The sequence below is a fragment of the Pestalotiopsis fici genome, assembly GCF_000516985.1.
Source record: "Pestalotiopsis fici W106-1 unplaced genomic scaffold PFICI_Scf_3, whole genome shotgun sequence".
NCBI lineage: Eukaryota > Fungi > Ascomycota > Sordariomycetes > Amphisphaeriales > Sporocadaceae > Pestalotiopsis > Pestalotiopsis fici.
This window is the reverse complement of record NW_006917093.1, coordinates 3,092,547-3,117,523: the sequence shown is the minus strand read 5'-3', so window position 1 is coordinate 3,117,523 and position 24,977 is coordinate 3,092,547. Positions and strand designations below refer to the sequence as shown.

Genomic DNA, 24,977 nt, shown 5'->3' with positions numbered 1-24,977 from the left:
TATGTTGCGGAAGAAATTTCGGCATGAACTTATCGTCAGCATTGATATTCGGAGAATATCATTAAATATTCTTTGCCCGAGGTTTGTTGATTTTATCTATCGCTAGGTTGTATTCAGAGTCAATATCGTCTGTCCAAACCCACTGCATCCTGCCAATCACCCGTTTATGAATCTCTGCGACACAATCTTCAAACGGCAAAGCCTCCATTCCACCAGCTCGAGCCTGATATATCTCCACGGCAGCCCGAGATGTCGCCGCAACTTTCTGCGCGCGAGGAAGACGGACGTCCTGATAAATTTGTGCCCAGTCGGCAATATTCAACTCTGATGAAGACTGATTTCGGAAGTAGTCCTATTTCACAAACAGAAATCAGTGATTACACATTCCAGCGCTTGGGATATGTCTGTCAACACTTGATAGCAGGATGCCATTATAATGAGACATTTGAAGTATTTCTTCAAGAATTGCAGATGTGAAGGAAAATAAGGGGTAGAGGAAGAGAAAAACACTTACTTGAAGTGCTCGGCCAAGTATGTAGCCATCTTCAATAGCCTGGCCGGCGCCGGCGCCTAGCATATAATTAGCATATTCTTGCCACAGACATGGTCAAAAAAAAAAAAAAAACAAGGGCCTACCCTGATGAGGAGTCATGGCATGAGCGGCATCTCCCATCAGTATCACCTTGCCATTTGAATATATCCACTGATCAAGGGGCTTCCGATCGTTTATCAACCATTTCGAAGGCTTTTCTGGCATAAGGTGGATGACCTTTTGCACTCTCTCTTCGAACCCTTCAAATGCCTTCAAGACATCCTCCTTCCGCCCAAGCGCTGTCCAGCTTTCTCGCAGATCGCCGAGGTTTTCCTCCTTCTCAGCGACAAATGCGACTATATTGAGCGTTTTATTGTTGGAAATGGGAAAACACAAAAAATGTCGGTTTTTCCCGAGCCAGGTCACAGCATAAGTATCAAAGCCCCACCACTTCTCGATTTCCGATATGGGGATGAGCCCACGGTATGCAATCTGGCCGCTGTATTCCGGTTTATCGGTGGCGAATTGACCTCTCACTGCAGAGTGTATACCATCACAACCGAGAACCAAGTTTGCTGTGGCACTGGTACCGTCCTGGAACCCAATGAGAACCTCATTACCTTGATCCTATGCATCAGTCAGCCATTGGACCATGTCGCTGATCTACCTTCAACACACCGAGAGCTTGACACAGCGTTTATGCGAATGAAGCATCGCTGCTTTGCGTTCTTTTACGATGGCGACCAAGAGATCCAGAAACTCGGCGCGATGCACCGGCAGCTGCTTGATCACGTCCGTATCGGCCGACGGCACCGTCACCACGTCGGACCCGTCGTCGAACTTGCGAAAGCTGACCCAGACTCTGCTGCGCCGACCGGCGATACTGGACACGGCCTCGCCGATGCCAATCTTGTGCAGCAGCTTGGCCGCGTTGACGCCGATGCCGACGCCGGCGCCAATCTCGCGGTACTGCGGTGCTTGCTCGTAGACGTCAATGGCGACGGCGGAGCCGCAGTGGTGTTGAATGAAGAGGGCGGTACAGAGACCGCCGATTCCACCGCCTATGATGGCCACCTTTAATGGCGTTTCCATTTCGAGGAAGACGTTTTGAGAGGTACACTCAACTCAGAACTTTAAAAGCGTATGGTTGTTGTTGTTCTAGTAGCATATCCTGCGGAATTGACACTTGGCTGTTTCTTTGGAACTTGGAAACGGATTGAGAAAACGGCCAGTGTTTGGTCAGTCACACACGTATCGTGACAAATGTATCGTCACTTCGTGTGCATATTGTCTCGGCTGTTGATGTGACCTTGAAAGAATCTCGCTTACCCCCACCCAAGAGCGAGAGACAGAGGTTGCTGCAGAGTAGAGCGGGGGAGGTATATTAGTACCATGCAAGTTTCGGCAATTAACTACCATCGAATAATGATGCGATTATACCCGTGTCCTATCTGCAAGTGTAAGACTAGGTATACTGGCACTAGAAGTCATGGCGCCGCAAGTGCCGCAGATTCTTGCCAATAGTATGATCTCCACTGTACCTCATCTATGCATATGAGCAATTGAGAGGTAATTCTCATGCCTAAAAACATTTATCTCATTACTTGGCCTGCATCAATGGTCAATGGCGGCAAGTGTTATCCGAACTCTGCATTGGTGGATGTAACCTTATTATAGCCCCGACTCTACCTAGCCTCCAACAGTCAGCTTGAGTAGGCGAACTGGTCCTCGCAATAACATGTATGCCATGTCGGTTTTGCTGATTTTCAACTTCTCATCGTCGTGGACACCTAATTTTCAAGTTGCGTTGACTCTTTTGAAAGAAGGGCATAACTTTCACCATCTAGGATATATCACAACTGAAGAAAGGTCAACACAACAGGGTGCAAATCATGCTGAGAGAGCAAGAGAAGGGAGTAGCCCGTCACAGGGAGCATTCAGCAACCAGAGAAAACGCAAAAATTGTGCTTGGCCGAGATGACACAATTGGCTTGAAGCTCGATAGACATGGCTTGCCCCTTGTACCACAACCTACGGATCGAAAAGATGACCCATTAGTAGGTCAAGCTGCTTCCTCTGGTTTTTATTTATCAGGTGTCTCTGGATGCATATACTCACCTTGGAACAGAACTGGTCGCCATACCTGAAACTTCTGGTCCTTTTGCAGGTCAGCTGGCTGGCATTTCTGGGACCCCTGGCCGCAGCCGTGATCAATCCAGCATTCGTGCCTCTCAGCAACGAGTTCGGCATCACTCCGGTCCAGGCCACGTACGAACTGACTGTATATATTGTGTCCGCCGGCGTCGGCCCCTTGCTCACGGTGCCGCTGGCCAATGTCTACGGTCGGAGACCGGTCTATCTCCTCGGCAGTCTCACGGCAGCGGTCACCAATATCGCCGCCGGCAAGTGCAAGTCGTGGCCCGGACTCATGGTGACGCGCGTGTTCAATGGTATTGGTGCGGGCTCGCCGGTCGCCATTGGCGCCGCGACGATATGCGACATTTACTATTTACATGAGCGCGGCTTCTACATGGGGATATTCTCATTTTTCCTCGTAAATGGGCCTCATGTCGCTTCCCTTTTAGGTGGTTTTATTGCACAAAATTTGGGATGGCGATGGTCTTTCTTGATCCCGGTAAGCCAACCTGTATAGTGTATTAAAGAACAACCACTCATGAAGTGTATAGGGATATGTTCAAATAGCCACCGTGGTTCTCACATTATTTTGCCTACCAGAGACCATTTATTCGCGCCAAACTGCGCCCGGTCGCCGCGACCGTTCGTTCATGGACCTGCTCCTCTTCAGACACCAGGGTCTGCAGGGCGCCAGGATTCGACCAAGAGATTTTACGCGGCCATTTTACATGTTCAAGTATCTCTCAATCGTGATTCCGGGAATCTACTACATGACCGCCTTTGGCTTCGGCTCAGTCCTGTTTGCCGCGACCGGCGCGAGTCTGTTCCGCGAGCTCTATGGCTTCAATGTCGCGCAGACAGGGCTTATGCTGAGCGTGCCGTTATTGATTGGTTGCCTTCTCGGCGAGATGAGCGCAGGATGGCTTACCGACCGCATGGTCTATCGCTACGCCAGAACCCACGGTGGACGAAGAGAGCCCGAGGCACGCCTCGATGCCGTTCTTCTGGCCATCCTGTGTCCAATCGGCATCATTATCGAGGGCGTATGCCTGTCGCACCACAATACAGTCCCTTGGGTAGGCGCCGCGTTTGGCATGGGTATCGCCAACTATGGCGTGCAGATTGCCAACACGGTCACGTATACCTATTGTACCGATGTGAGCGACGACCATATCTAATAAAACTTATCCATATCTCCCAGAGACTGACAAGCAACAGTGCTATAAGCCTCAAAGCTCCGAAGTCTCGAGCATCCTCAACGTCCTCCGCAGCCTCTTTTCCATGACCATTTCGTTTTATGCGTAAGTTTTCATTTATAAAAGCTCGCAATCAAGACATACTAACCAGTTGGAATGTGCAGAATCCCCTTTGGCAAGGCGGTTGGGTATCAGTATGCGTGGCTTACTTTTGCACTAATCAATGTTGCTCTACTGGTGCCGGTCATCTTGCTTCGAGTCTATGGCACGCAATGGCGGAATAGTGCTTGGCAGAAGCCGCCCACTTTCCACAACGATCTTTAGATCTCGATAGCAACCTAATGGAAGCAGAAAGTGTGAATGTAAAGAGATTCTCATGATAACAGCGCGATCCACTAGGCTTTATTTTTGAATAATAGTAAATACCAAAACTAACCCAATGACGAACCTGACCCAGCCGACGAACGATTAAACCACTTGTATGATTGCATAATGTTGGCCAAAGGTAAGGGGGCCATAGCACATGATCTCATGCTCACGCCAATTCAACCAAAGTGAATGAAGAATGGGGCAATGTTACGTTGAACGCGCCATTGATTACCTTGACTGGCTCCTCCTGCTCCGAGTTTGTGATATTGGTTAGGCGGGAGGGTTTGCCATTGGCCAAGTTGTAGTTGTATGAATAACCATCCCAGGTGATCCCCGTGATAGCATCGCTACCGTTGGCCATGAGCCTCTTCACGCTGCCGGCCTTGTATTTGGATTCGTCGGAAATGCTGAAGGAGTATGTCTTAGACGGTCTCGTAGTGGGGGGTTTGGTGTAGTTGTATCCCGCCATGTTCAAAATAGCGATACTGGCCAGACTGCCATCCTTGTAAATGGCGTAGGCCGAATCCGTTGTGTTGGACATGGGAATAGAGGATATCTGTGTCTTGTTCCGCGCCACATTGCCTAGGGTAGCGGCTGTCGCGATATTGCCGTAATAAGGGGCCTTGGTCACGGGTGTGGTACCATTCCAAGACGAGGGGTGCCAAGCGGCGTAATTGTAGCCTACACCATTGTGTAGATGAATTCGCCAAATTCCGACCGAGGCGGCATAAAGTGCAAAGTCAATGTTCCACAATGCTGCCCCGAACGAGTTCGACACCCCAGACTTGCCTTGACTGGATAGGCTGTTGCCTTCCCCTATCATATATGGTAGGTCGGTATAGGGAGCCACTGCGCTCATGAGATCTACATGACCATCAACGACTGATTTTGTTGTGGCGTGGTTCATGAGAGTGTCTTGTAGTGTGACGCCTAGCGAGTTGGCGCCCGCGACATAGCTGTGGGCTGCGATGATTGTAACATTTTCGGCGTAATCAGCAAAGCCGGCCTCGAATGCAGGTTCAATCCAGGTTTTTCCGGCAAAGGAGGGTGCAGTGAGCCGGAAGGGCGTATTCTCGCAGCCGGATTCCGCGTACAGCGATTCAAGAGTGGCAGATCGATTGCGCCAATCATCGAGCCACAAAGAGACATTCCATCCCGCTGCTCGGATCGGTCCACGGTTCGACTTCTTGCTGGCGTACTGGTCTAAAGAGCAGCACATGGTCGTTAGTTGTGCCGGATCCAGATAAACGTCACCTAGGGGACTAACCTGCTTCATTCCCAATCTCAAAGTATGCCAAGTTGCTTTCATTGAGAGCCTTGCAGGCCAATGGCAGTGTCGACTTCAAGTTGTTGAAACCAACAGTGCCATTGGCGCCCAAGTTGAATCCTTGAGAGAATTTGACGTTATCAAAGACCTGATATCCTTCAAAGAATGACTCTCCATAGGTCAAAGTTGTTGGGTAGGCAATATCTGGATTGCCAAAAGTGCCATTCACAGCAACCTTGAGAAGCGGATCAAACAGCGCATTGTCTTGTGTGTTCCCACCAACTCGTAAATAAGGCTTATGTCCTTGGACATCGTTGAAATTGTTTAATAGATGGTTTGTAAACGTATTTGGGTGACTGAGGTTCCCTATCGGAACGTTTTAGAATCAATCAAAACGAGCTCGGTATGATCCACTTACCGGAGTATTCTGCAAACCATGCAAACTCAATGGAGTAGGATAGGAAAGCCTTTGCTACTGGCCCGCTGATATTCGCCGGAGGACTTGACGAAACCAGTGTTCCGGCATAAGCTCCCACGCTGAAGGTGGACAAATACACAAGAGGAAGATACTTCATCGCGAACTTGGTCGGTGGCAATAGGCGCAGATGAAACTTTGACTTGATCGATTGAAAATCTTTCGTAGTTGTTGTGATTTGAGACAGCAGAGTGGAAGCTGTAGTGCTGAGACGGACTATTTAATTCATTTTACAACCCTCGTAGACATGATTGTATATGCCCAAACTGGCCTATCGTGAACCTATGTCCCAGTCGACGGAGAAATATTGATCTTCAACCTACGCCTCCCCGGTGGGATGTATTCAATAAAACCAGAAAAAGGCCTATTGCAGTAAGTGATGCCTTGCCAGGCAGCCTGTTGTGCCAATAGTCAGGTACAACCAGATACTCATGTTGTGCAAGTAATAATGTAATGTTTCTCTTAATGTACTTTGACATCAATGACCATAGATCTTCATACTCTATACCAAATTCTCCAAAATTCAAAGATTCTGAATGGTGGAAGAAAACCTGATTCTTTCAATAGAGCCTTGAGACATTGTTTTTGGGCATGTGGAAGATTTGCGCCCCGCCTCTTCGTTGCTATCGGGGTAATGATCATGGACTGTTAGCTCAACAGGACCAAAGACTCTAAAAGTTTACAGCCGCACGTAGCTTGGCAATTTGTTGCCAAATATGATTTGAAGTGCATGAACAACGCATCTATTGTGCTTTCATTACCCGTCGATACAACTGTTATATCGTGACTCTAAGGAACCACCAGACAGTACAAGTAGATGTTTACGATTGCCGAGATTAGTTTTCATCCATGCTTCCCCCCCACCTTGAATTACTCCCTGAGGGTCATTTGTGTGCATGCGGAAAAGAATAGTTGATTAGTCTCATAATTATGCGGCATAAAGGAATCCTGAAACTAGATCAAGGCTGACTGAGGCGAATTTAGTCCTGCAATGATAGGATGAAATTAATCAGCAGTACAGAAACCGTGAAATGTGCAAGATTCGGACTTGAGCCTCGGCTTCCGGTTTACCATCGGTATACGGTGGGCTAAGAGTTCCTTTTACCATCCCCAAGATTATCTTACCGACGCGGGCATTGCGATAGTTGACCCGACGTGATGGGTTTCGGAATAATGCAATCGGTGTTTGACTGACGACGTGAACATCATTGATTGAGGCTCCTGAAAGTATGCAGACTTCTGATTGGTGGAAAGGGGATACTGGTGTACTTGTCTATTGAGCGAGGGAGCGAGACTATTAACCTAGGCATGCTCAACAAGCTGATGGCCGTGCCAGACAATGTGGTGCACCGAACGACGGTCATAAAAATCAAAATTTAGAGTATCCCAATGAGCGTATTGATTGGTGGAATGATATATCATTATACCCCATACAGTTTCTGACAGGAGAATAGCTTCACTATCACGAGAAAGATTGTAATGGTGAATATCTGGCTAAGAATGAACCAGAATCACCACGCGAAGATTATTCCAGGGGCTGGCTAGTCATTATGCCGAGCGGCACCAACTAGTATAAATATGACACGGCCTCAAGGCTTGGCATTTAGCAAATAAGCCGGCTCAAAATCATAAAAAAGACATTCGGACTGTGAAATGATTCTTCTTTGAATCAATTCAACACAGGTGACTGGAAGCATTCATCGTACTACAGAAAACAATCCGCGACGATGGGTCTTGGCCATGCCTACTGTGCTTTGGCACTCGCGTTGCTGGGCGTTTGCCGCGTGGGCGCTGTCAGTCTGGATGTACCCAGCGCGCCCGATGCAGACCGACAATGTATCGATCCTAGTTTTCAAGCCTTTTCGATTGAATTCTTCTCCTTCTTGGATTACACTGGAAACTCTAGGTAATGATGAAAAGTTTGATAGTCTCCTCAGTATTCTGAATTTTAATCTTTGATCTAGCTACTCGAACGAGCTCAACACCAATCTTGTCAACAATATTATAGACATCGGCGGGTCTCACGTTGAGATGCGCATTGGCGGCTCGTCTGGCAACTTGCTCCACTGGGACCCAGATCTGGACGTGGGCATGTTGCCATCGTTTCCGTCTGGTTCTGACAAGCCAAACTACGTCAAAGTGGGACCCAAGTTGATGGAAGGCTTCAGTGTATGGCCCAATAATACAAAGTACATCTTTGGAATGGACTTCAACTTTAGCACCTACGACAATCTTGTTGAGACGGACTTGAACATCGCTCCGTTGGTCTTTGACACTCTCGGTGACCAGCTGGAAAGCTTTGAGATTGGCAATGAGTTTGGTCGTAAGTCGAAATCCATGATTGTCGCAAGTTTCAAAATGATTAATGTATAGAACAGATGGTTTCAAAGAAGGAATCCCCGGTTATGTGGAGCTGTGGCTCGCGTATGCCCGCAACGTGAGCGAGGCTGTTTGGAGTGTTGAGGACACCAAAAAGTTCTGGGTTGGAGGCTTTCAGGAGCCAACCTGCTTTAACTCTAGTTGCTTCACAGTGCAGACCATCATGGAGCAGGGGATCGAGGACAGCGGGCTTGCCAAGACTGCTAACACGCATGTTGTAAGTAGCCACATCGGCAACTGTTAAAAATGTATTTATACTGATGTTGTGACCAGTACATGGGCTCGGCTGGGTCTTCGTGGCTCGATTCGCAATTTCTCATGAATCACAACAATACGCAGGGCAAGGTTGATTGGCAAGCGCCTCTGGCCGACTATGCTACATCGATCGGAGTTCCGTACGTGATGGGCGAAACCAATTCCTTGTCGGTAAGTCACTACCATCCTACCAGCTCTCGGCGAACTACCCTAATCCATTGACTAGGGACATGGAAAGGCCGGGGTATCTGACACTTTTGGCGCGGCGCTCTGGGCTGTCGATTATGTCCTGTACGCAGCAACCACCAACATAACCAAACTCTATTTCCACCAAGGAACTGGGTGGAAATACTCAGCCTGGTCACCTGTGGAGGCCTTTGGGTTTCCGGCTGGTGTTCAGGGCACTTACTTCTCCTGGCTTTTCACGGCAAAGGCACTCAAGGGGGGCCACAAACAATTCGAGGTCCTGTACAGTAACCAGACCTTTGTGGCCTACGGAATCTACAAGAATGGATGTTCTAGCTCCAAAGCCAATTTGGAGTCCATTGCAGCCATCAATCTTCAGGCGTGGGATGCCAGCGAAGACTCAGCTGACAGGCCTGTCATCTACGTTGACATACCAGAGAGCCTCAATGCTACCTCGGCGAAAGTAAGACGCCTCACCGCGCCCGGGGCCAATGTCAAGTGGGGAATCACATTTGACTCTCAAGGCGTGGACACGGATGGTACTATCAATGGCACCGCAAAGAGCGAGAAAATCTCGGATGGTAGAGTGGGTGTTGCAGCAAGTGAGGCGGTACTCATCACGTTTTGAATGTACAGGCACGTTCACCTGACGGTACAGAAAAGTGAAATTTCTGCTCTCACCTGAGCCGATGTGTGAAGGGGGAACTGAAGACGAGATGATCGAGGAAGCATTGAAAGTTGTCTGAGTTGATCTCTAGTCTACAAAAGAGAGGTGCTGAAGAGCGACTATATACACACGCAGGTGATCTGCGGTGGGTACTGACTACGTCAGTACGACATCTGCTTATTACATTCGCTGTGTAGCACATTTTCTTCAGACGTTGGCTTGAACTTAGTTGCGGCTCGATTAGCCTGTATTATTTTTACATTGTATCGCTCATTCCTGGAAAATCAAGCATTACATTTCTAGCAAATTTACTTTTACAGGCTTTGCTAATATAGATAGTAACCTGCAGCAAAGGTGAAAATTTTGTCGCACCTTTTGGTGTGTTCTCCTTTCTCTTCTCCATGGCGGACATGTATATGTCCGGAAACATTGGTTTTACAGGGATCCCGCCGTAAGAGGAATAGTCGCCAAGTTTAGTAGAAATCCGGGGAAGAGACCATAATTGCTTAACGCTGGGTCTCTAGATTCTTTTTCCCATAGTGCTAATGGGTCATGCAAAGTTCTGTAGAATTCACTAGGCGAAGTCTAGGAGATGAAGTGTGAATTGTAAAGACAAGTATCTCAGCATCGGAAAAGGTGAAAAGTGTCTATAAGTCGTGAGCATATGTACGACGGAAGTGTGCCCCATTTCAGCGTGTGGGTCCTCGAAAATATATCAGCCTTGACCGTTTTGGGAACCTAGTCTTCTTCACCTGTCGAGGCGGACATGTTTTGTCGCGGTCGCCAAGGGAAGATCTGGGGGTGCTTGGCCTAGATTGTGTTTTTCCATGAGTGGACAGAAGATCCTCGATACATGTACCAGGCAGTTGGCGCAGCCTATTGCCGCAGATGAACAGGTAATAGATTGCTGCGCCCTCGGTCTTGGACACTAATTCTTTTGTGTTTCTACTTCCTACCAGAATCTATGCCTTCCACTGATACCCATACTGTACCGTCACTATCAACCAAAAGATCCAGGATCCAGGTTAGCTAGGACTTTGGAAAACTTCTGAGCCTGTTTGTTTTGCCTTGTCTTCGATGCACTATTTTGTCCCCTGCTGCTGCCCGACGGACAGGATTTGTACACTTTCGCCAGGCTTCGAGATATCATCACTGAGTTGGCAATACACTCCTTATCAAAATATCATGAACCAGTCGTCTCGAAAGTGTGCCTTGATATCTGCATGTTAGCAAGACTTGCCCTTGCCAAAGTCGACACTCCTCTAGCTCAGACCCTCCGAAGAAGCTACGATAATGGAAAGATGAGATGAACAAGACTTCAGACTCAAGAATAGCCAGTATTCGCTTGCGACCAGTGCTCTAGACACGGGAGATTGCAATGTCTAAAGATTCTAAGTATCTTCATCTATCGACTATCCGAATCCCTTCCTCTCTGTCAAGTTCTTCTACCTGTGAGGCTGCTGACACGCGATAAACCAGACTACCAGTGTTTGATACTCCAGACAGACCGATAGAGACGATATCCAGACCGATCTACGTACCACCGACTACAGCTATGACGTTGCACCACAGAACACTTGCATACGGGATACTCTTGAAGACGGCTTGACATCGTCTTCATATGCATGTCGAATTCACGGAAACACTGCACGGCAATTGACTTGAAATAAAGTGGTATACGTAGTAGAGAAACACAGAAGGCCTGTTCTGACCAGGCCCAGGCAGCTAAGACTTGCTCCAGTCTTTGCATTCCCCTATTCCACATCATCAATGCCTCGGAATTCAAAGTATCTGTTCCATTCAGGGTCCTCCAACAAACCCTTGGTGAGTTCCTTCTCGAAGCTGATTACAATCTCGTTCCCCTCATCCTCTCCTGCGGGAGCACGAATGGTTCGCGTCGGGTAAATGATGATGATTCCATTCGTTGGCATATCAAACGGGTGACGGAAACCGCACGGCTTGGCAAAGCCAAAGTCGGCATCATACGGCTTGGATTCGCGCCAATCTGTCGTGAAATTACTCAAGGGTGGAAAGCTATCGGTGCGCAGAAATAGTGCGGTCTTGTCCCGGATCGCAGCAATCTGGGTCAATACAGCGCTGAGATTCTCCTGCGTAGCGCTATTGGTAAGTTGGCGATTATACCTGGCAAGTCGTCAGCCTGGGGGAAAGAATGGGTAAAAGAAAAACGGTCCTGCCATTTGACTCTCCTGGAAAGTACGTCTGTATTTCCAAATACATCGAGGAAGGGACAAAAATCAGCAAGGTCGACTTACCAGGCCAACTTGGACAAGGGGGCCTCCGATATGACCTCGGCCGCCGTCAGTTGCGGAACTGGACTTGTTATACTCAATGGTGTGCCGACGATGTTTCCTTGAATGCGCTTTGCGACAGGAGGATCGTGGAGGCGAGTCCGCATGTTCACGGCTTCGCCCCACAGTGGACTTTTGGAGAGATCAGGCTTGAACAGCTTGGCTCTGTGCTTCGAAATAATACGCCAGATATACGCGAGGTAGGCATCATAGGATGAAATCCAGTAACTTTTATCCTGGGGACTTGCCAAGCTTTTCAGCTCAGCTGCTTTGCTTTTGGGCAGATGAAAAATCACCCACTGACCAGGCACATGGTCTGGGTGTTTTTCCGGGGTTATTGGACCTTCGAAGAGCTGTTCTGGAGTTGGTTTACTGACGGCTGAATAGTCCAGACAGGCCAAATCCCAAGGAGGATAGTCCGGACTTTCGGGCGATTTCCAGACGGCAGCGCAGTTTTCGGCCAGCTGATACATACAGGCCGCCCAGCCGTTGATATCGTTGCAGTAATGGTGACTGTGCATCATGAGCACCATACCGCCGCGGATGAAATTGATCTTGAAACCAGATGTTTTGGGATTATTCTTTGGTTCAGCTTCCGGCTTTTCGCCATAAGTCATAGCCGCAACGCTCCAGGTTTCTAGGGCACCGAGAGCCCGGCCGCTGAAGTGACACTTCTCCAGATCATCAAAGGTGGGGTACTTGCCCTCGTCATCGGGACAGTCCAGCCACTGCACATGAAGCTCGACGCTGCTTTCTTTCTTCTTGTGGAAGCAGAGACCTCCATCAGGATGCTCTTCGAGATGACCGCATAGCTGGCGACACTGGCTCAGAGTCACCTCTAACCCGCGCCTGATAGTGTCGACGACGGTGTTGCGGTTTATTGATTCTGGCAGCTTGAAGAACAGCGCAAAGTTGAGGTAAACCTGAGCAACACAATAGTCAAGAGGAGCCAACTTGAGGAACTCGTCAGCGGGGTCCGTTTCCCATCCTCGGGGAAGAATTTCGATAACGTCTTGCTTAGGCATTTTCTTCTTCTTTTGAAATCAAACAGACATCAAGGCGCAGAAGAACGCTTAACACGTCGGGAAAGGATCCCATATTCTCAAACCTTTCCGCGGGATATAAATTTCTCTGGGGAAGCCTGAGAGGCTGAGACCAGGTCAGGCTGGCATTAGCATCACCTCACAGATCCCGGAATATACCCTGGCCGGCAGACCAATCCACTGTGGAGGCATCAAGTCTCCAGTATCCGGGACACGTACTGGTGGTTACCGCATCGAGAAGAATAAACAGGTTGGGCAGTACTTTGCGGGTGTCTGCAGTAGATATGCTGCAAGTCAGCCGCCTTGTTCTTGGGAAGTGGCGATCTCATTGGTTGATACTATGTCGAAGCTCATTAAGGTATGTTCAATATTCGTTGGATTGGCCAGCAATACTACCCCGTAAGTGATGTAAGGCTCCCACTATATACAGTCATGGTGTGGGTCGCACCAGCCACCTTATTCCAACATTGATATTGATCATCAATAATTGTGTCCCAATCCGCAAGCACAGATGATGTCTTGGAGAACACACACACCCCCCAGTCCGGGTGCAGTGCCGAGGTGACTAGCTATCATTCATGGGCTATTTTGTTAGATATTGGCCGTTGCGGTGCTCGTTCATGTTCCGCTTCAAAGACAATAACTTGGTACGTCTTGTAGTTGCAGAAATATTCAGATCCCGTTACATGAGGTGAACATGTCGGTGTGGGTTTGATTTCAACAGATTGTAGGAGCAGATTGCGGGGTAAGTGATTGGTTGAATAGCTCCCAACATTCAAGATGCATCAGTATTATTCGCGCATAGTATACCGATAGTATACAAACAGATGCCTAGCAACAAAGTATATAGCGACGAAATATGATTCATTGGGCCTTTCGGAGCTGGAAGTAACAGCGAACCCTTGCGGAGCGGTGCATTTAATGCCTGCGGTCGTGTTACTTGTGACTGGCTACAGTTTCGCGCACTCTTAAAACGACTATTAATGGAGATTCGCTGCCCCATCACCATAGTTTGGAAGCTCTATATTTAAACATTTGCACCATAGCCCCTCAAGAGCACAACAATGAACCATCTGTTGTCATATCTAATACATTGTGCACGTAATATACTTGTTGATTATGCCATTAGAACACAACCATCACCTCGAGGGTCACTTCCGCCACTGTATACAACCTGGGCCGTCTCTTCGTCAACGTGTCTTCGAATCACCTGGCCACGACCAAACCAGAATCGATTCCAGCCCTCCATCTTCTTGACGCGATGTCCCATTTCCTCCAGTGCTGAAATGACGGTATCGTCTATCCCTTCTTCGAAGAAGATGGTTGAGAGCGTTGGATCTTCAGCACCTGGTGGCCCAGCCGCAATGCATATCCTCGGCGCATCCAAAGCTTGTTGCGGGTTCATGCCAAAGACCTCCATGTTCAGCAAAACCTGAACATGGCCTTGTGGTTGCATTAAACCTCCCATGACACCGTAAACTGAGTGCAACTGACGATTGTCTCCAACGCCGTGGGTTACCAGGCCTGGAATGATGGTATGATATGGCCGCTTTGCTGGAGCGTAGACATTTGGGTGATGCTCGGGCTCGAGCACAAACCCAGAGCCCCTGTTTTGAAGGGTAAAGCCGCAGCCCTTTGGAATTATACAGGATCCAAACTCTCGAAAGTTGGAGTTGATAAAGCTCATGGCGTTTCCATCTCGATCAGTCACAGCAAAATAAACCGTGTCGCTATGATTTTGCGCTGGACTGGACCCCAGGTCGCCCCTGGAGAATATCCCGGCCTTGGTCTTGTCAAAGAGTTTGGCACGTTGTGCTAGGTAAAGACGCGACGTCATATCTTCGGCCGAGACGCCACTCAAGTCGGGATCAGTCACCCACCAGTTGGCATCTGCGAAGGCGATCCTCAAGACTTCGATAATAGCGTGCAGATAGGCGGGACTGTTGTGGTCCTCGGGGCGAAAAGCTGGCACGTCGCCCCCCGCCTCCAGCTCCTCGAGGATTCCCAGAGCCATCAAGGCGACGATTCCTTGTCCATTGGGCGGATGCTCCCAAATCTCGACGAAATGATCGTCCAATAAGTCGCCTGACAGTTTCTTTGAAGCATTCTTCTTCACATTCTGGCCGCGAAATCGCAACGAAATGGGTTGCGTCTCGCTGGTCCCGCGGACCATGTGTTCTTGGAGATCAGATAACTCCATTCGACTGCCCTTTTCCCTGAGAGTTTCGATAATTGCATGTGAGATATCTCCAGAATAGAAACCGTGTTTCCCTTCTTTTGCCAGCTTCCTGAATATATTGGCAAGAGCTGGGTTTCGAAAGATTTCTCCAGCACGCGGCGCACGACATCCGTCTTCAGCTGCAGCATCCGGCTTCAGCATCTCACGGAAATTAGGCGATGCCATTTTTAGTTTCTTCTCTGCATTCCGCCACTGGAATTCGATCGAGTTAGCCATATAAAGGGGACAAGTGCAACTTCAACATCGTCGTGAGCAACAACGAGGGGCCGCCTTACCATACTTGCTGAGAACTCGCTTACGGGAAATCCTCGTTCGCCCATCTCAATAGCTGGCATGAGGATCTGTTCCAAAGTCAACTTGCCACTACCAAAGGCCTCAACAGCATCGACCCAGCCAGCAGCAGCACCTGGAACAGTGACGGAGAGAGCACTGTTGATGGGGATTCTGCCATTGCCCTCGCCGACCTCTTTCTTGACTTGCTCAAGCGTTGCACCTGCAGGACTGCGTCCGGAGCCATTAAGAGCGTGTACTCTCTTGGTCGTGTTATCGAAGTAGAGACAGAACATGTCACCTCCGATTCCCGTAGAGGCAGGCTCCGTCATATTCATGGCAGCAGCTAGATAGAATACGATAGATCAGTCTCTTGACAGGCGTGCGCATTGTTGAGAGATAGGCAGAGAGCTCCTGTCATACCCACGGCCACGGCGGCATCCTATGATTTTAAAGACTGCGAGTTAGAAAGTCAATTATTCCCATGCATTTGGATTCAGGATTGTAAACACAGAGCCAACATACAGCAGCATTGCCTCCCATCTTCAAGACCCTTTGCCCGACCTCTGCAGCGAGTGGTTGTGTACATGCAACAAGACCATTTGTGCCATGGACCACGCTCCTCCGACTTGGATATCGCACATAGTGGTTGTTGTCATCAGGGAAAATGGCCCTGGCAGTGTATTCAGCCATAGTGGAACAAGGAAGGTCTCTGTCTAGTTCAAACTTCAAATCGTACACCTCAGAATCCCACAATACAAAAAGTGCAGCCAGGGTATATATCCGAGCAGTATATATCTTTGTTGCACCTCGATGCGACTGGCAGCTAATTAAGGTTAGGTGCTAGGTTAGGTAGGCTACTACATTACTGGTGTAGGTGCAAGACACCCCTGCGCAAACCTAATCCTGACAATTCCGGGGACGCCCATCAATGATAGATAAGAACCCACTCGGCGTTCTCGGTGTTGTCGGCACACGGCGTCCCTATCATATCTCGATAGCAATTAGAGCCAATCGACATGACTGGAGATTGACAGAAGGACTCCGTGTGTGGTATCTACTTGCATAGTATGAGAGCTCGGACGTCAGAGTCTGGTTTTCCAACATGCCCACACATGGTGTGCGGGATAGTTGCGGTTGGCCTGGACTACCTGCACTTTTCTCGTGGGGTATTGAGGATGTCTAGGTACCTAGGTGTGCAACCTTGACATCAACATCGTCTCTTTGACGTTGACTTGCCTCTGCGCGTATGGTGCAATCATCGGCATGGCTTGTTCGGGTTCTACCTTCAAAACTGCCTGTTGGACATGTCGTGAGCGCAAGGTCAAGTGCGAAAAGGTCTTGCCCTGTGACAATTGCGTGTCGGCTGGAGTCTCTTGTTCATTTCCACCCCAATTCCGTACTGTCCGTCGCCCAAAGACAAAGCAACAACCTCCCATTCAAAGAGAGAGCGATCTCCTTGAGAAGATCCGTCACTTGGAATCATGCCTCAAAAAGCAAAGGCGGCAGCAGCAGCAGCAGCAGCAGCATCCACATTTCGATTTGAACCTCAACAGCGCCAGCCCTTCGATGAGCTTCACCAACGGCGAGCCTTTGGCCGAAATGAGCGACGAAATCATGGGCTTTGCCACCACTGCCAATACTGATTGCAATAGCGGGTCTGGGCGGATGGCGCACATGAAGCCTAATCACAGTGGGCCTGATGATGCTGTAAATGCTACGGCGAACGCGCGCTTCGGCACATTCATGCACAACACTATCACGAGCGGCACATCGCCAAGTGAGAGCATTTCGACCTCCCAGCAGGATATCCAGGGACCGCAGTCTGTTATGGAGGAAGATGATCACGATGGACTATTTTCAGTAGGCAAATCTTATGCCGAGTTCCCATTCAAACCAGCGCAGTGCAAAGGCAAAGCGCCGCCACTGCTGCCCATACAGCACCGGCGCATCTGCTGGCGTAGATATGTCGCCAACGTGGATCCGATTGTCAAGATATTGCACAAGCCGACTGCAGAGACCCTTGTTACCACCGAGACACCGCATTGTCTTGATTTTAGTCATGCTGTCGTGGCTCTCATCCACGCGATTTGTCTCATCGCTGTCGTGTCAATGTCCCAGGCAGATGTGTTGGCGCAATTAGATATGGAAAAGGAAGAGCTGTTGAAAGTCTGTGCATCATATACAGAACAAGCACTCATGGCAGCAGATTTCTTGGCTGCCAAAGACCTGAGGACCCTTCAAGCACTTTTGCTGTTCCTTTACTATTTAAAGCACATGGATGACACAAGATTCGACTCAATGTGTGCCGTGGCGATATCATTGGCTAGGAAGCTAGGACTGAACCGCGATGGAACGACCATGGGTCTGTCTCGTCTCGAGCTAGAGTCCCGCCGGCGGCTATGGTGGCAGTTGCTCAATCTGGCTGATCAGCCCGACGACATTGGTATGGATCGTTTCGCCCCCAGCATTGGAGCCGATACCGCCCTTCCCTCCAACATGAATGACAACGAGCTCGAGTTTCAGTACGACGGAGACAAAGAGTGTTCCAGCAGATTCACCGAATTGAGCTTCTGCCTCATTCAGTACGAAATCACCAGGACGTTTGGCGATATCAAATGCGCACACGCACAAAGTCCTGACCGGAATGAGGCAGCCATCAATGAGGCAGAGAAACGACTGAAGCTATCTCAGCAGATGATCAAGTCCCGGTACTTGTGCAATGGAGTTGATGAACATCCACTGGGCCGCTTCGCCGCCGACGTGGCTTCCATGGCTCTGGCCAAGCGGCGTCTGTTAGTGCATATGGGTCAAGGAAGTCCTCCACCGCCCAGGACATACGATCAGCTGTTCCTGCTCGCCGTTCGAGTCTTGGAGCTCTGGAGAGGCATCCAGAATAGCAAACATCTACAACAGTGGCGCTGGCTCAGCTCCTCTTATGCCCAGTGGTCCGTGGCCACGTTTGTAGTCAAGAGCCTGGCGATTCGACCGCTTAGCTTCGAGACCAGACGGGCCTGGCATGTGGTTGATGGACTCCTTGACCAATACCCAATCATGACGCGCAACTCTGCTAGATTCTCTGCATTGCAACACTTGCTGGTGGACGCGGAGAAGAGCAGGGATGCAGCCAATCTGTGGCAGCTTCGGCTGTCATGGGGCGCAGACCATGTGCTTGGCGATCCATTTGCCAGTAGTGGGTTGGATGATTTCACCACGGTTGGCCAAGTTTTCGAGAGGATTACTGACTCTGAGCAGCCAGAATCTAGTGATCAAGTAAATATTTAAGACTGTTTACTTGTGGACAAGTTGCGATACAAGCTTGTTATTGCTGCTATGCCATACACCGAGAGACTTGTCGTGTCTTTTGGGGTGTATCCTCATTCATGATCATCATATCAATTGAACATTATTTCACAAAGCAAAGTTCTCCAAACAAATTGAAAACAATTGTTAACTAAAATCCTTTACCGCTATGTCTAAATTATAAATTGTAAATTGCACATCACTTCCATCTCTTAGTAGCCTTTGATGTTCTCGGCCCCTATTGATGTAGGCAGTCCAAGACACCTGTGTAGAACACTTTGTCCATTGAGAGTTTGAAAACGAAGAATGAACACCTGATGAAGCTGATCATTACCTTATATTGAGATTATTCAGATATCCTGAGGTGCTTTTTTTTTTTTTTCAAGCTTCATTGCAAGAGGGGCGGCGGTGAGGACGAGTATCTTATCTATCCCGGGACTCTCGGTGTTCTCGGTTAAGGGCTCTGTCGAGGTCGAATGTAGACTCGGCCAGAAAGCAACACGAATCTGGCGAACCCGCAAGTAGCTTTCATTACTCATTGCCGTGAATTGACCATGATGTTTTTTTTTTTTTTTTTTTTTTTTTTTGGGTCATGTCAGATTCACATTCTGAGGGTCAAGTGCTTTCTTACGTACTTGAATACTATATTTTCTTTCTGATCTTCCTGTCACTCTCGATCAGGAACACCTAATGGTCACAAAGTTCATTCATGTGTAATCAAATATCACGATTTGTCTCTCTGGCTAAGGAACAATTCAATTCAGACATGGCGTCACATGGCCCATTCATCAACGGTTCTTCATCCACCCAGTCCCTTGGTTTGGACGCTCACAGATTCTTCAACGAGATGACGTTTGGATTAGTGGGGATCTTTATCCTCATTATTGGTGCTGGTGTATTGTTACCGAAAAGTGTGCGGCTCCCAGACGTGGAATTTCTTCGCATCAGCAATAAACCAGGGGGTAAAGCCGGTGATGCCGATGATATACAAGCATTCTTGAGTGATAGTTTGAGTGCAATAATGAAAGGCTATAACGAGGTATTGTAGATCCCCTCATCAAATAGTCCGACAAACCTTCCGCTACATTTCTTGGTGTCCATATTCAAGTCTCATACTTATGCTAACCATTGGGCCATGAATGCAAGTATTCAAAGAAGGGCAAACACTTCCTGCTGAGGACACCCAAGCAGGTATACCTGATCGCAGCGACCAATTTCCTCGACGAGATCCGCAAGGCTCCCGAAACACACCTTAGCCAACCAGCCGCAGCAGAGATCATATTCCAGACAAGGCACACATTCCATCCTACCCTAGTACATGACACGTACCACTTCAATGTGGTCAAGACAAAAGTCACCTCGGCGCTAGCGTACAATATTCCCGATCTAGTACATGAAAGTCGATATGCCTTCAGCGTCGAGTTGGGTGGCAAGTCACACGACTGGAAGGCATTACGAATGTATCCTCTGGCAACCAAGATCATCACGCGTATATCCAACAGGATGCTTGTCGGGCCGCAGCTCTGCAGGAATGATGAATTTCTACACTACTCTGGAGACTACACGCGAACCACTTTCAACACGGCAACTGTCCTTCGAAATTATCCCGAGTTCGTGAAAAGCAGTCTCATGTATTTTATGTCGGATTGCAACAAGCAGCAACAGACGGCACGCAAATTTCTTGTACCGATGATCAAGGAGCGGCTGGAGATTATGGCGAAAAGTAAAAATTCCAAAGATACTTGCGAGAAACCAGAAGATGCGTGTAAGTCATGAAAAATACCAGCGAAAAGTGCATTCGCGAGGTAACTTTTGCGCGCTCTGCTAATATAATAACTGATAGTACAATGGCTCCTGGATATCACACCCGAGGAAAAGCGAGATCCTGAAATCCTAACTCAGCGCATGATTCAAATCAATGTCACGGCTATCCATGCTCCGGCAGTCACGCTTGTAGAGTGCGTATTCGACTTGTCTCGGCATCCAGAAATCCAAGAGGAGCTTCGTGCAGAGATGGCCGCAGTGCTCGGAGATAAACCGGTTGGCACCCAAGTTTGGAAGAAGGCAAGCATTGATAACCTGGTCAAATTGGACAGTTTCATTCGTGAGTCTGCGCGTCTGACGCCTATGAGCGCTGGTAAGTATACATTGTCCCTCCTATCTCAGGCGGGGTTTATGAAGCAAGGCTAGCAACTGACATGAACATTTGTGATCTGGCAGTCAAGCTAGAACGTCTTGCAGTCAAGGATTACCAGCTGAGTGACGGTACTCTTATTCCCCGAGGAACCTCGGTCGGAGTCATTGCCCATGGGCGGCACATTGATGAGGATTTTCTTGAGAATGCCACTCAATTCGATGCCTTTCGGTATGCCCGTATGCGCAGTTCACCCGAAACGGCCATGCAGTACACCTTTTCCCAGACCAGCCCGGATAATCTCCTGTTTGGTTTCGGCCGGCATGCCTGCCCAGGTCGCCATTTTGCGTCCGCCTTGATCAAAATTTGTCTCGTCCAGATTCTGGTCCAACACGATATCAGATTCGTCGACGGCAAGCCTGACCCATGTGGTCAGTGGACACAAAAGTTTCGCAATCCAGATGTTGAAGCATCCGTCTGTTTTAAACTCCGAGAAACTGAGTCACGTTTTAGAAGCATGTTTGACTAAGAAATAAAACCTCTCTTGTTATTAGACGGAAGAATGCGTTGGTGGGTAGTGTTTAATCTGCATTCAAGTCAAGAAATTCCTTGGACATGAGCACATTAGGGACTGTATTTGTATTAGTGTTGCGATACGCCACGGAAAGATGAATAAAGAACAACTATCTACTTCTACGAGAATGTTGAACCGTAAGTTGGCTTTCGAGGGCTTCGAATATAGCGGGCAGAATACAAGGGTTTAGCAAGAATTACAAATGGGAAGAGCCAGGGAAGCAAGCGTTTGAACATGCGCTATTACCGTCAAGTCTACATACACGTGAACATTACAGGGTCTTGCTCAGAAGTTCTTGTCAGTTATACTGGTCAGGGACATACTATTTGTTCGCAGGGTGATTTTAACTGTAGGCGCTCTTCAGCCAGCTATCTAGCTGGCGATGAAACTGATTCCTGTCGGGAGAACAGCAACAATCTCTATTGACTCGCAGCTAGCTCAATTGATGTATTCACTGGCGTCAATGTATAGCCCCTACCCCTGAGAAAGCAGGGTGAATACTGTCAAAATGTAGAAATAAGTGGAGCGCTTCTCCACACATGTATATATCTTTGACCATCCGACCTCTGTTGGATATGAACAACTCAATCAATACATCAACTATTACCCATACCTATCATATCTTTTCACAAATACAGTGTCCCCGGCGTCCCTCTAAGGCATCATCGCGGTGTTCTCGGCCTATATCTAGCCAGTGGTGGTACTGATAACGGCTGACGCTTCCACCTCGATTTTGAAATCCGGGTGTGCTAGTGAAGCTACCCCAATAAGGCTACTTGGCGGGGCGTGCTGTTGCTCCTGCTGACCATTGCTTTCACGAGTTCGAAAGAAGTCAGTTATCACTTCTACAAGAACGTCCCTCATGGAGAGCTCAAGGTCCACCACAAAGATGGTTATCTTTACAACATCATTTGGTGTTGCGCCGCCAGTCGCGAGGCACGCTGCGAGGTTGGCGAATGCGTTCCGAGCTTGCTGGGTAAAGGATGACGGCAACTCGTTGTATGGTGAGTCCGGTGAGGGAAGGCCAACCTGCCCTGCCGTGTGAATGAGTCGAATGGCTAGTTTGTCCAAAGGGAATGATACGATGGACAGATCTGAGAAAGTAGGTGATAGACCTTTCGCATCTGCTCGGTTGGCCGTTTGAAGTATTGAGTTGGCTGCCATGTTGATAATATTCACGAATCGCGTTTCTTGATTATGTGTCGTAGGTAAAACAACTCAGTCTTGGTAGAATTCAATAGATCTTGCGGATTGCTATCTTGCGCACATGGAAAGTCATCTACCCTTCTGAGTCTTTGATGTTATAAGGGTATATCAATTCTAAAACTAATCATAATAACCATAATAACACTAATAATAAGAAATTAGAAGAAAAAGAATTAGTGACTACTCCAACCTTCTCGGAGTTGAATAATAAAACTGAAACATAGTCCGTTCGGGCCGAGGTCGCTATCTGCGGCGAAAAGAGTAGATTGGCGATTCTGGCGATAAGTTCAGGACCCCCACCCACAGTATACCCCAGGCTATCGCCAGTTTGCACCTAAAGTATCCAACCCAGTGGCACTATAGCGCCGGATCGCGCCATTCCTTCTTGAGTATAGATGGAAATATTCCATCATGACCCATCTCTTATCTGCAGCAATCATTTGCCTTGACTATCACCAGGGTAATTTCACCAAGCATTCAGCCTTGCTCCGAGGCTGCCTCCACATCGAGGGTGAACGTTATCAGGTCTTTTTATACGTGCTTCCTCGATATAAAATGTCACGACATGCAGCAAAATTTCAAGGCAACACGAACCTCGACGATCAATTCTCCATTTCTTTGCAATCATGACTTCCGAAAAGTCTCACGAGACAAAGTCGGCTGAGACACGACGCAACTCCGTCACGGCTGGTGATGTCGTCGATATAGAAGACTCGGTCAACAGAGACTTCTATGGAAAGTCCATCTCCGATTCGTACCGTCTCAAGTCGGAGCTCGTCGGCAAGTGCATGTCGAAGATCGGCTTTGGTCGTTTCCAATGGATCCTATTTATAGTTGCAGGCTTTGGCGGCATGATTGACAACTTGTAGGTCGCTGCTCCGCCATGTTCATCCATATTTGTTCTTTCGACGACTAACGGGTCTATTGTCTAGTTGGTCTCAAGGGATCGGTACAGTCCAGCCGGCTGTTCGTCTCGAGTTTCAGGACATGACACGAGTGACCTTGAGCTCCATAGCCTTTTACGCTGGGCTTATTTTCGGGTCGTCGTTCTGGGGTATCTCTGCCGACTTCATCGGACGTAAGCCTGCTTTTAATATGACGCTCTTGATTGGCGGTGTCTTTGCCCTGGGCGCCGGTGCATCCAACTCTTTCCTGACGTTCTGCATTATGTGGGCTTTCATTGGAACAGCAGCTGGCGGCAATGTTCCTGTTGACAATATGATATTTTTGGAGTTTATTCCCGAATCCCACCAGTACTTACTCACAGCTCTCTCTGTCTGGTGGATTTTTGGGCAGCTGGTTGTATCCTTGATTGGCTGGGGTTTCATTGCAAATTTCACCTGCCCATCCAACACAACAACAGGCACTTGTTTAAGGGAGGACAACATGGGTTGGTATGTAGTCATATTACGAGCTTTCCCTGGAGGACTGATACTGATGAACTAGCAGGCGATACGTCATGTTCACTCTAGGTTCGATTACTGTCGCCGCTGCTCTGCTGCGCATATTTGTATTCCGAATGCCCGAGTCACCTCGCTACCTTCTCGCCAAGAACCGCGACGCCGAGGCTGTCGAGGCTGTTAATTTCATTGCTCGGTTCAACGGAAAGACTGAGCCCCTAACGATTGCCATGTTGCAGCAAATTGACATTGATCTGGGTCTGGCTGCCGTTGCCGAAGATGCCAGGCCTCGACGCCTGTCCAAAATGCAGATTCTCAAGGAAAACCTTGCCGACTACAAATCAACAAATTTCAAGAGGCTTTTTGCGACTCCTAGACTTGTGCGGCATACGTCAATGATTTGGTTCATCTGGCTGACAATCGGAATTGCATATCCTCTCTATTTCAACTTCCTTCCAACGTACCTTTCCCAGTTATTCGTTGATGACTACTCACTTGATGCAACATATCGAAGTTATTGCATTCAATCGGCGGTTGGAATGGTAGGGCCGATTGTGGCCGCTTTCTTGATCCAAACTTTCCTTGGGCGTCGATATGTCATGGGTATTTCGTCTGTTGCTACCGGTATCTTTCTTTTCGCGTATACCACGGCTAGAAGTAGTGCGGCGAGCCTCGGATTCTCCTCGATTCTCGGCATGGTCGGAAATCTTGGTAAGTTTATTTCCTTGGTAGTAGAAACGAGCACATGATTTGGCTCAGCTGACCATGGTCGTCCAGAATATGCGGTCTTATTCGCTTACACACCCGAGTCCTTTCCTGCGCCCAATCGGGGTCTAGCATCCGGCTTTGCTTCAGCCCTCCTCCGCTTTGGTGGTCTCTGTGCCTCTTTGATTGGAACGTACACCGACTTCAGTGTGGTCCCCATCTATGTGGCGGCTTCACTCTGGATTTGCGTTGGGTTGGCTTCATTCTTCCTACCTTTTGAGACCCACCACCATGCTGCTGTCTAACATATTTTCGCTCAGCATCTTCTTCTC

The 24,977-nt window shown here is 48.5% G+C and overlaps 10 protein-coding genes across 10 annotated transcripts; 5 read left to right on the top strand and 5 right to left on the bottom strand.

Moving 5' to 3' along the window:
* Positions 1-61: 61 nt before the first annotated feature.
* Positions 62-1,624, bottom strand: PFICI_05098 (uncharacterized protein; the record flags this gene model as incomplete). The annotated part of the gene is made up of 4 exons (XM_007833679.1): positions 62-352; positions 515-570; positions 637-1,159; positions 1,211-1,624. The coding sequence occupies 4 exons, from the start codon at positions 1,622-1,624 to the stop codon at positions 62-64; spliced, it is 1,284 nt and encodes a 427-aa protein (XP_007831870.1).
* An 800-nt stretch (positions 1,625-2,424) lies between these two features.
* PFICI_05097 (uncharacterized protein) lies at positions 2,425-4,188 on the top strand (the record flags this gene model as incomplete). Its single annotated transcript, XM_007833678.1, has 5 exons — positions 2,425-2,589; positions 2,661-3,167; positions 3,220-3,825; positions 3,887-3,969; positions 4,029-4,188. The coding sequence occupies 5 exons, from the start codon at positions 2,425-2,427 to the stop codon at positions 4,186-4,188; spliced, it is 1,521 nt and encodes a 506-aa protein (XP_007831869.1).
* Positions 4,189-4,399: 211 nt separating this feature from the next.
* Positions 4,400-6,075, bottom strand: PFICI_05096 (uncharacterized protein; the record flags this gene model as incomplete). The annotated part of the gene is made up of 3 exons (XM_007833677.1): positions 4,400-5,436; positions 5,501-5,866; positions 5,919-6,075. 3 exons carry the CDS (start codon positions 6,073-6,075, stop codon positions 4,400-4,402), a joined length of 1,560 nt encoding a protein of 519 aa, XP_007831868.1.
* Positions 6,076-7,702: 1,627 nt separating this feature from the next.
* On the top strand, positions 7,703-9,423 carry PFICI_05095 (uncharacterized protein; the record flags this gene model as incomplete). The annotated part of the gene is made up of 5 exons (XM_007833676.1): positions 7,703-7,881; positions 7,940-8,298; positions 8,354-8,571; positions 8,628-8,780; positions 8,836-9,423. The coding sequence occupies 5 exons, from the start codon at positions 7,703-7,705 to the stop codon at positions 9,421-9,423; spliced, it is 1,497 nt and encodes a 498-aa protein (XP_007831867.1).
* A 1,793-nt stretch (positions 9,424-11,216) lies between these two features.
* PFICI_05094 (uncharacterized protein) lies at positions 11,217-12,796 on the bottom strand (the record flags this gene model as incomplete). Its single annotated transcript, XM_007833675.1, has 2 exons — positions 11,217-11,604; positions 11,736-12,796. The coding sequence occupies 2 exons, from the start codon at positions 12,794-12,796 to the stop codon at positions 11,217-11,219; spliced, it is 1,449 nt and encodes a 482-aa protein (XP_007831866.1).
* Positions 12,797-13,931: 1,135 nt separating this feature from the next.
* Positions 13,932-16,016, bottom strand: PFICI_05093 (uncharacterized protein; the record flags this gene model as incomplete). The annotated part of the gene is made up of 4 exons (XM_007833674.1): positions 13,932-15,245; positions 15,329-15,669; positions 15,747-15,765; positions 15,849-16,016. 4 exons carry the CDS (start codon positions 16,014-16,016, stop codon positions 13,932-13,934), a joined length of 1,842 nt encoding a protein of 613 aa, XP_007831865.1.
* Positions 16,017-16,589: 573 nt separating this feature from the next.
* Positions 16,590-18,608, top strand: PFICI_05092 (uncharacterized protein; the record flags this gene model as incomplete). The annotated part of the gene is made up of 1 exon (XM_007833673.1): positions 16,590-18,608. One exon carries the CDS (start codon positions 16,590-16,592, stop codon positions 18,606-18,608), a length of 2,019 nt encoding a protein of 672 aa, XP_007831864.1.
* Positions 18,609-19,392: 784 nt separating this feature from the next.
* On the top strand, positions 19,393-21,289 carry PFICI_05091 (uncharacterized protein; the record flags this gene model as incomplete). Its single annotated transcript, XM_007833672.1, has 4 exons — positions 19,393-19,665; positions 19,773-20,391; positions 20,470-20,763; positions 20,847-21,289. 4 exons carry the CDS (start codon positions 19,393-19,395, stop codon positions 21,287-21,289), a joined length of 1,629 nt encoding a protein of 542 aa, XP_007831863.1.
* A 732-nt stretch (positions 21,290-22,021) lies between these two features.
* Positions 22,022-22,498, bottom strand: PFICI_05090 (uncharacterized protein; the record flags this gene model as incomplete). Its single annotated transcript, XM_007833671.1, has 1 exon — positions 22,022-22,498. The coding sequence occupies one exon, from the start codon at positions 22,496-22,498 to the stop codon at positions 22,022-22,024; it is 477 nt and encodes a 158-aa protein (XP_007831862.1).
* Positions 22,499-23,166: 668 nt separating this feature from the next.
* Positions 23,167-24,950, top strand: PFICI_05089 (uncharacterized protein; the record flags this gene model as incomplete). Its single annotated transcript, XM_007833670.1, has 4 exons — positions 23,167-23,405; positions 23,473-23,934; positions 23,990-24,651; positions 24,718-24,950. 4 exons carry the CDS (start codon positions 23,167-23,169, stop codon positions 24,948-24,950), a joined length of 1,596 nt encoding a protein of 531 aa, XP_007831861.1.
* Between the last annotated feature and the right edge of the window lie 27 nt (positions 24,951-24,977).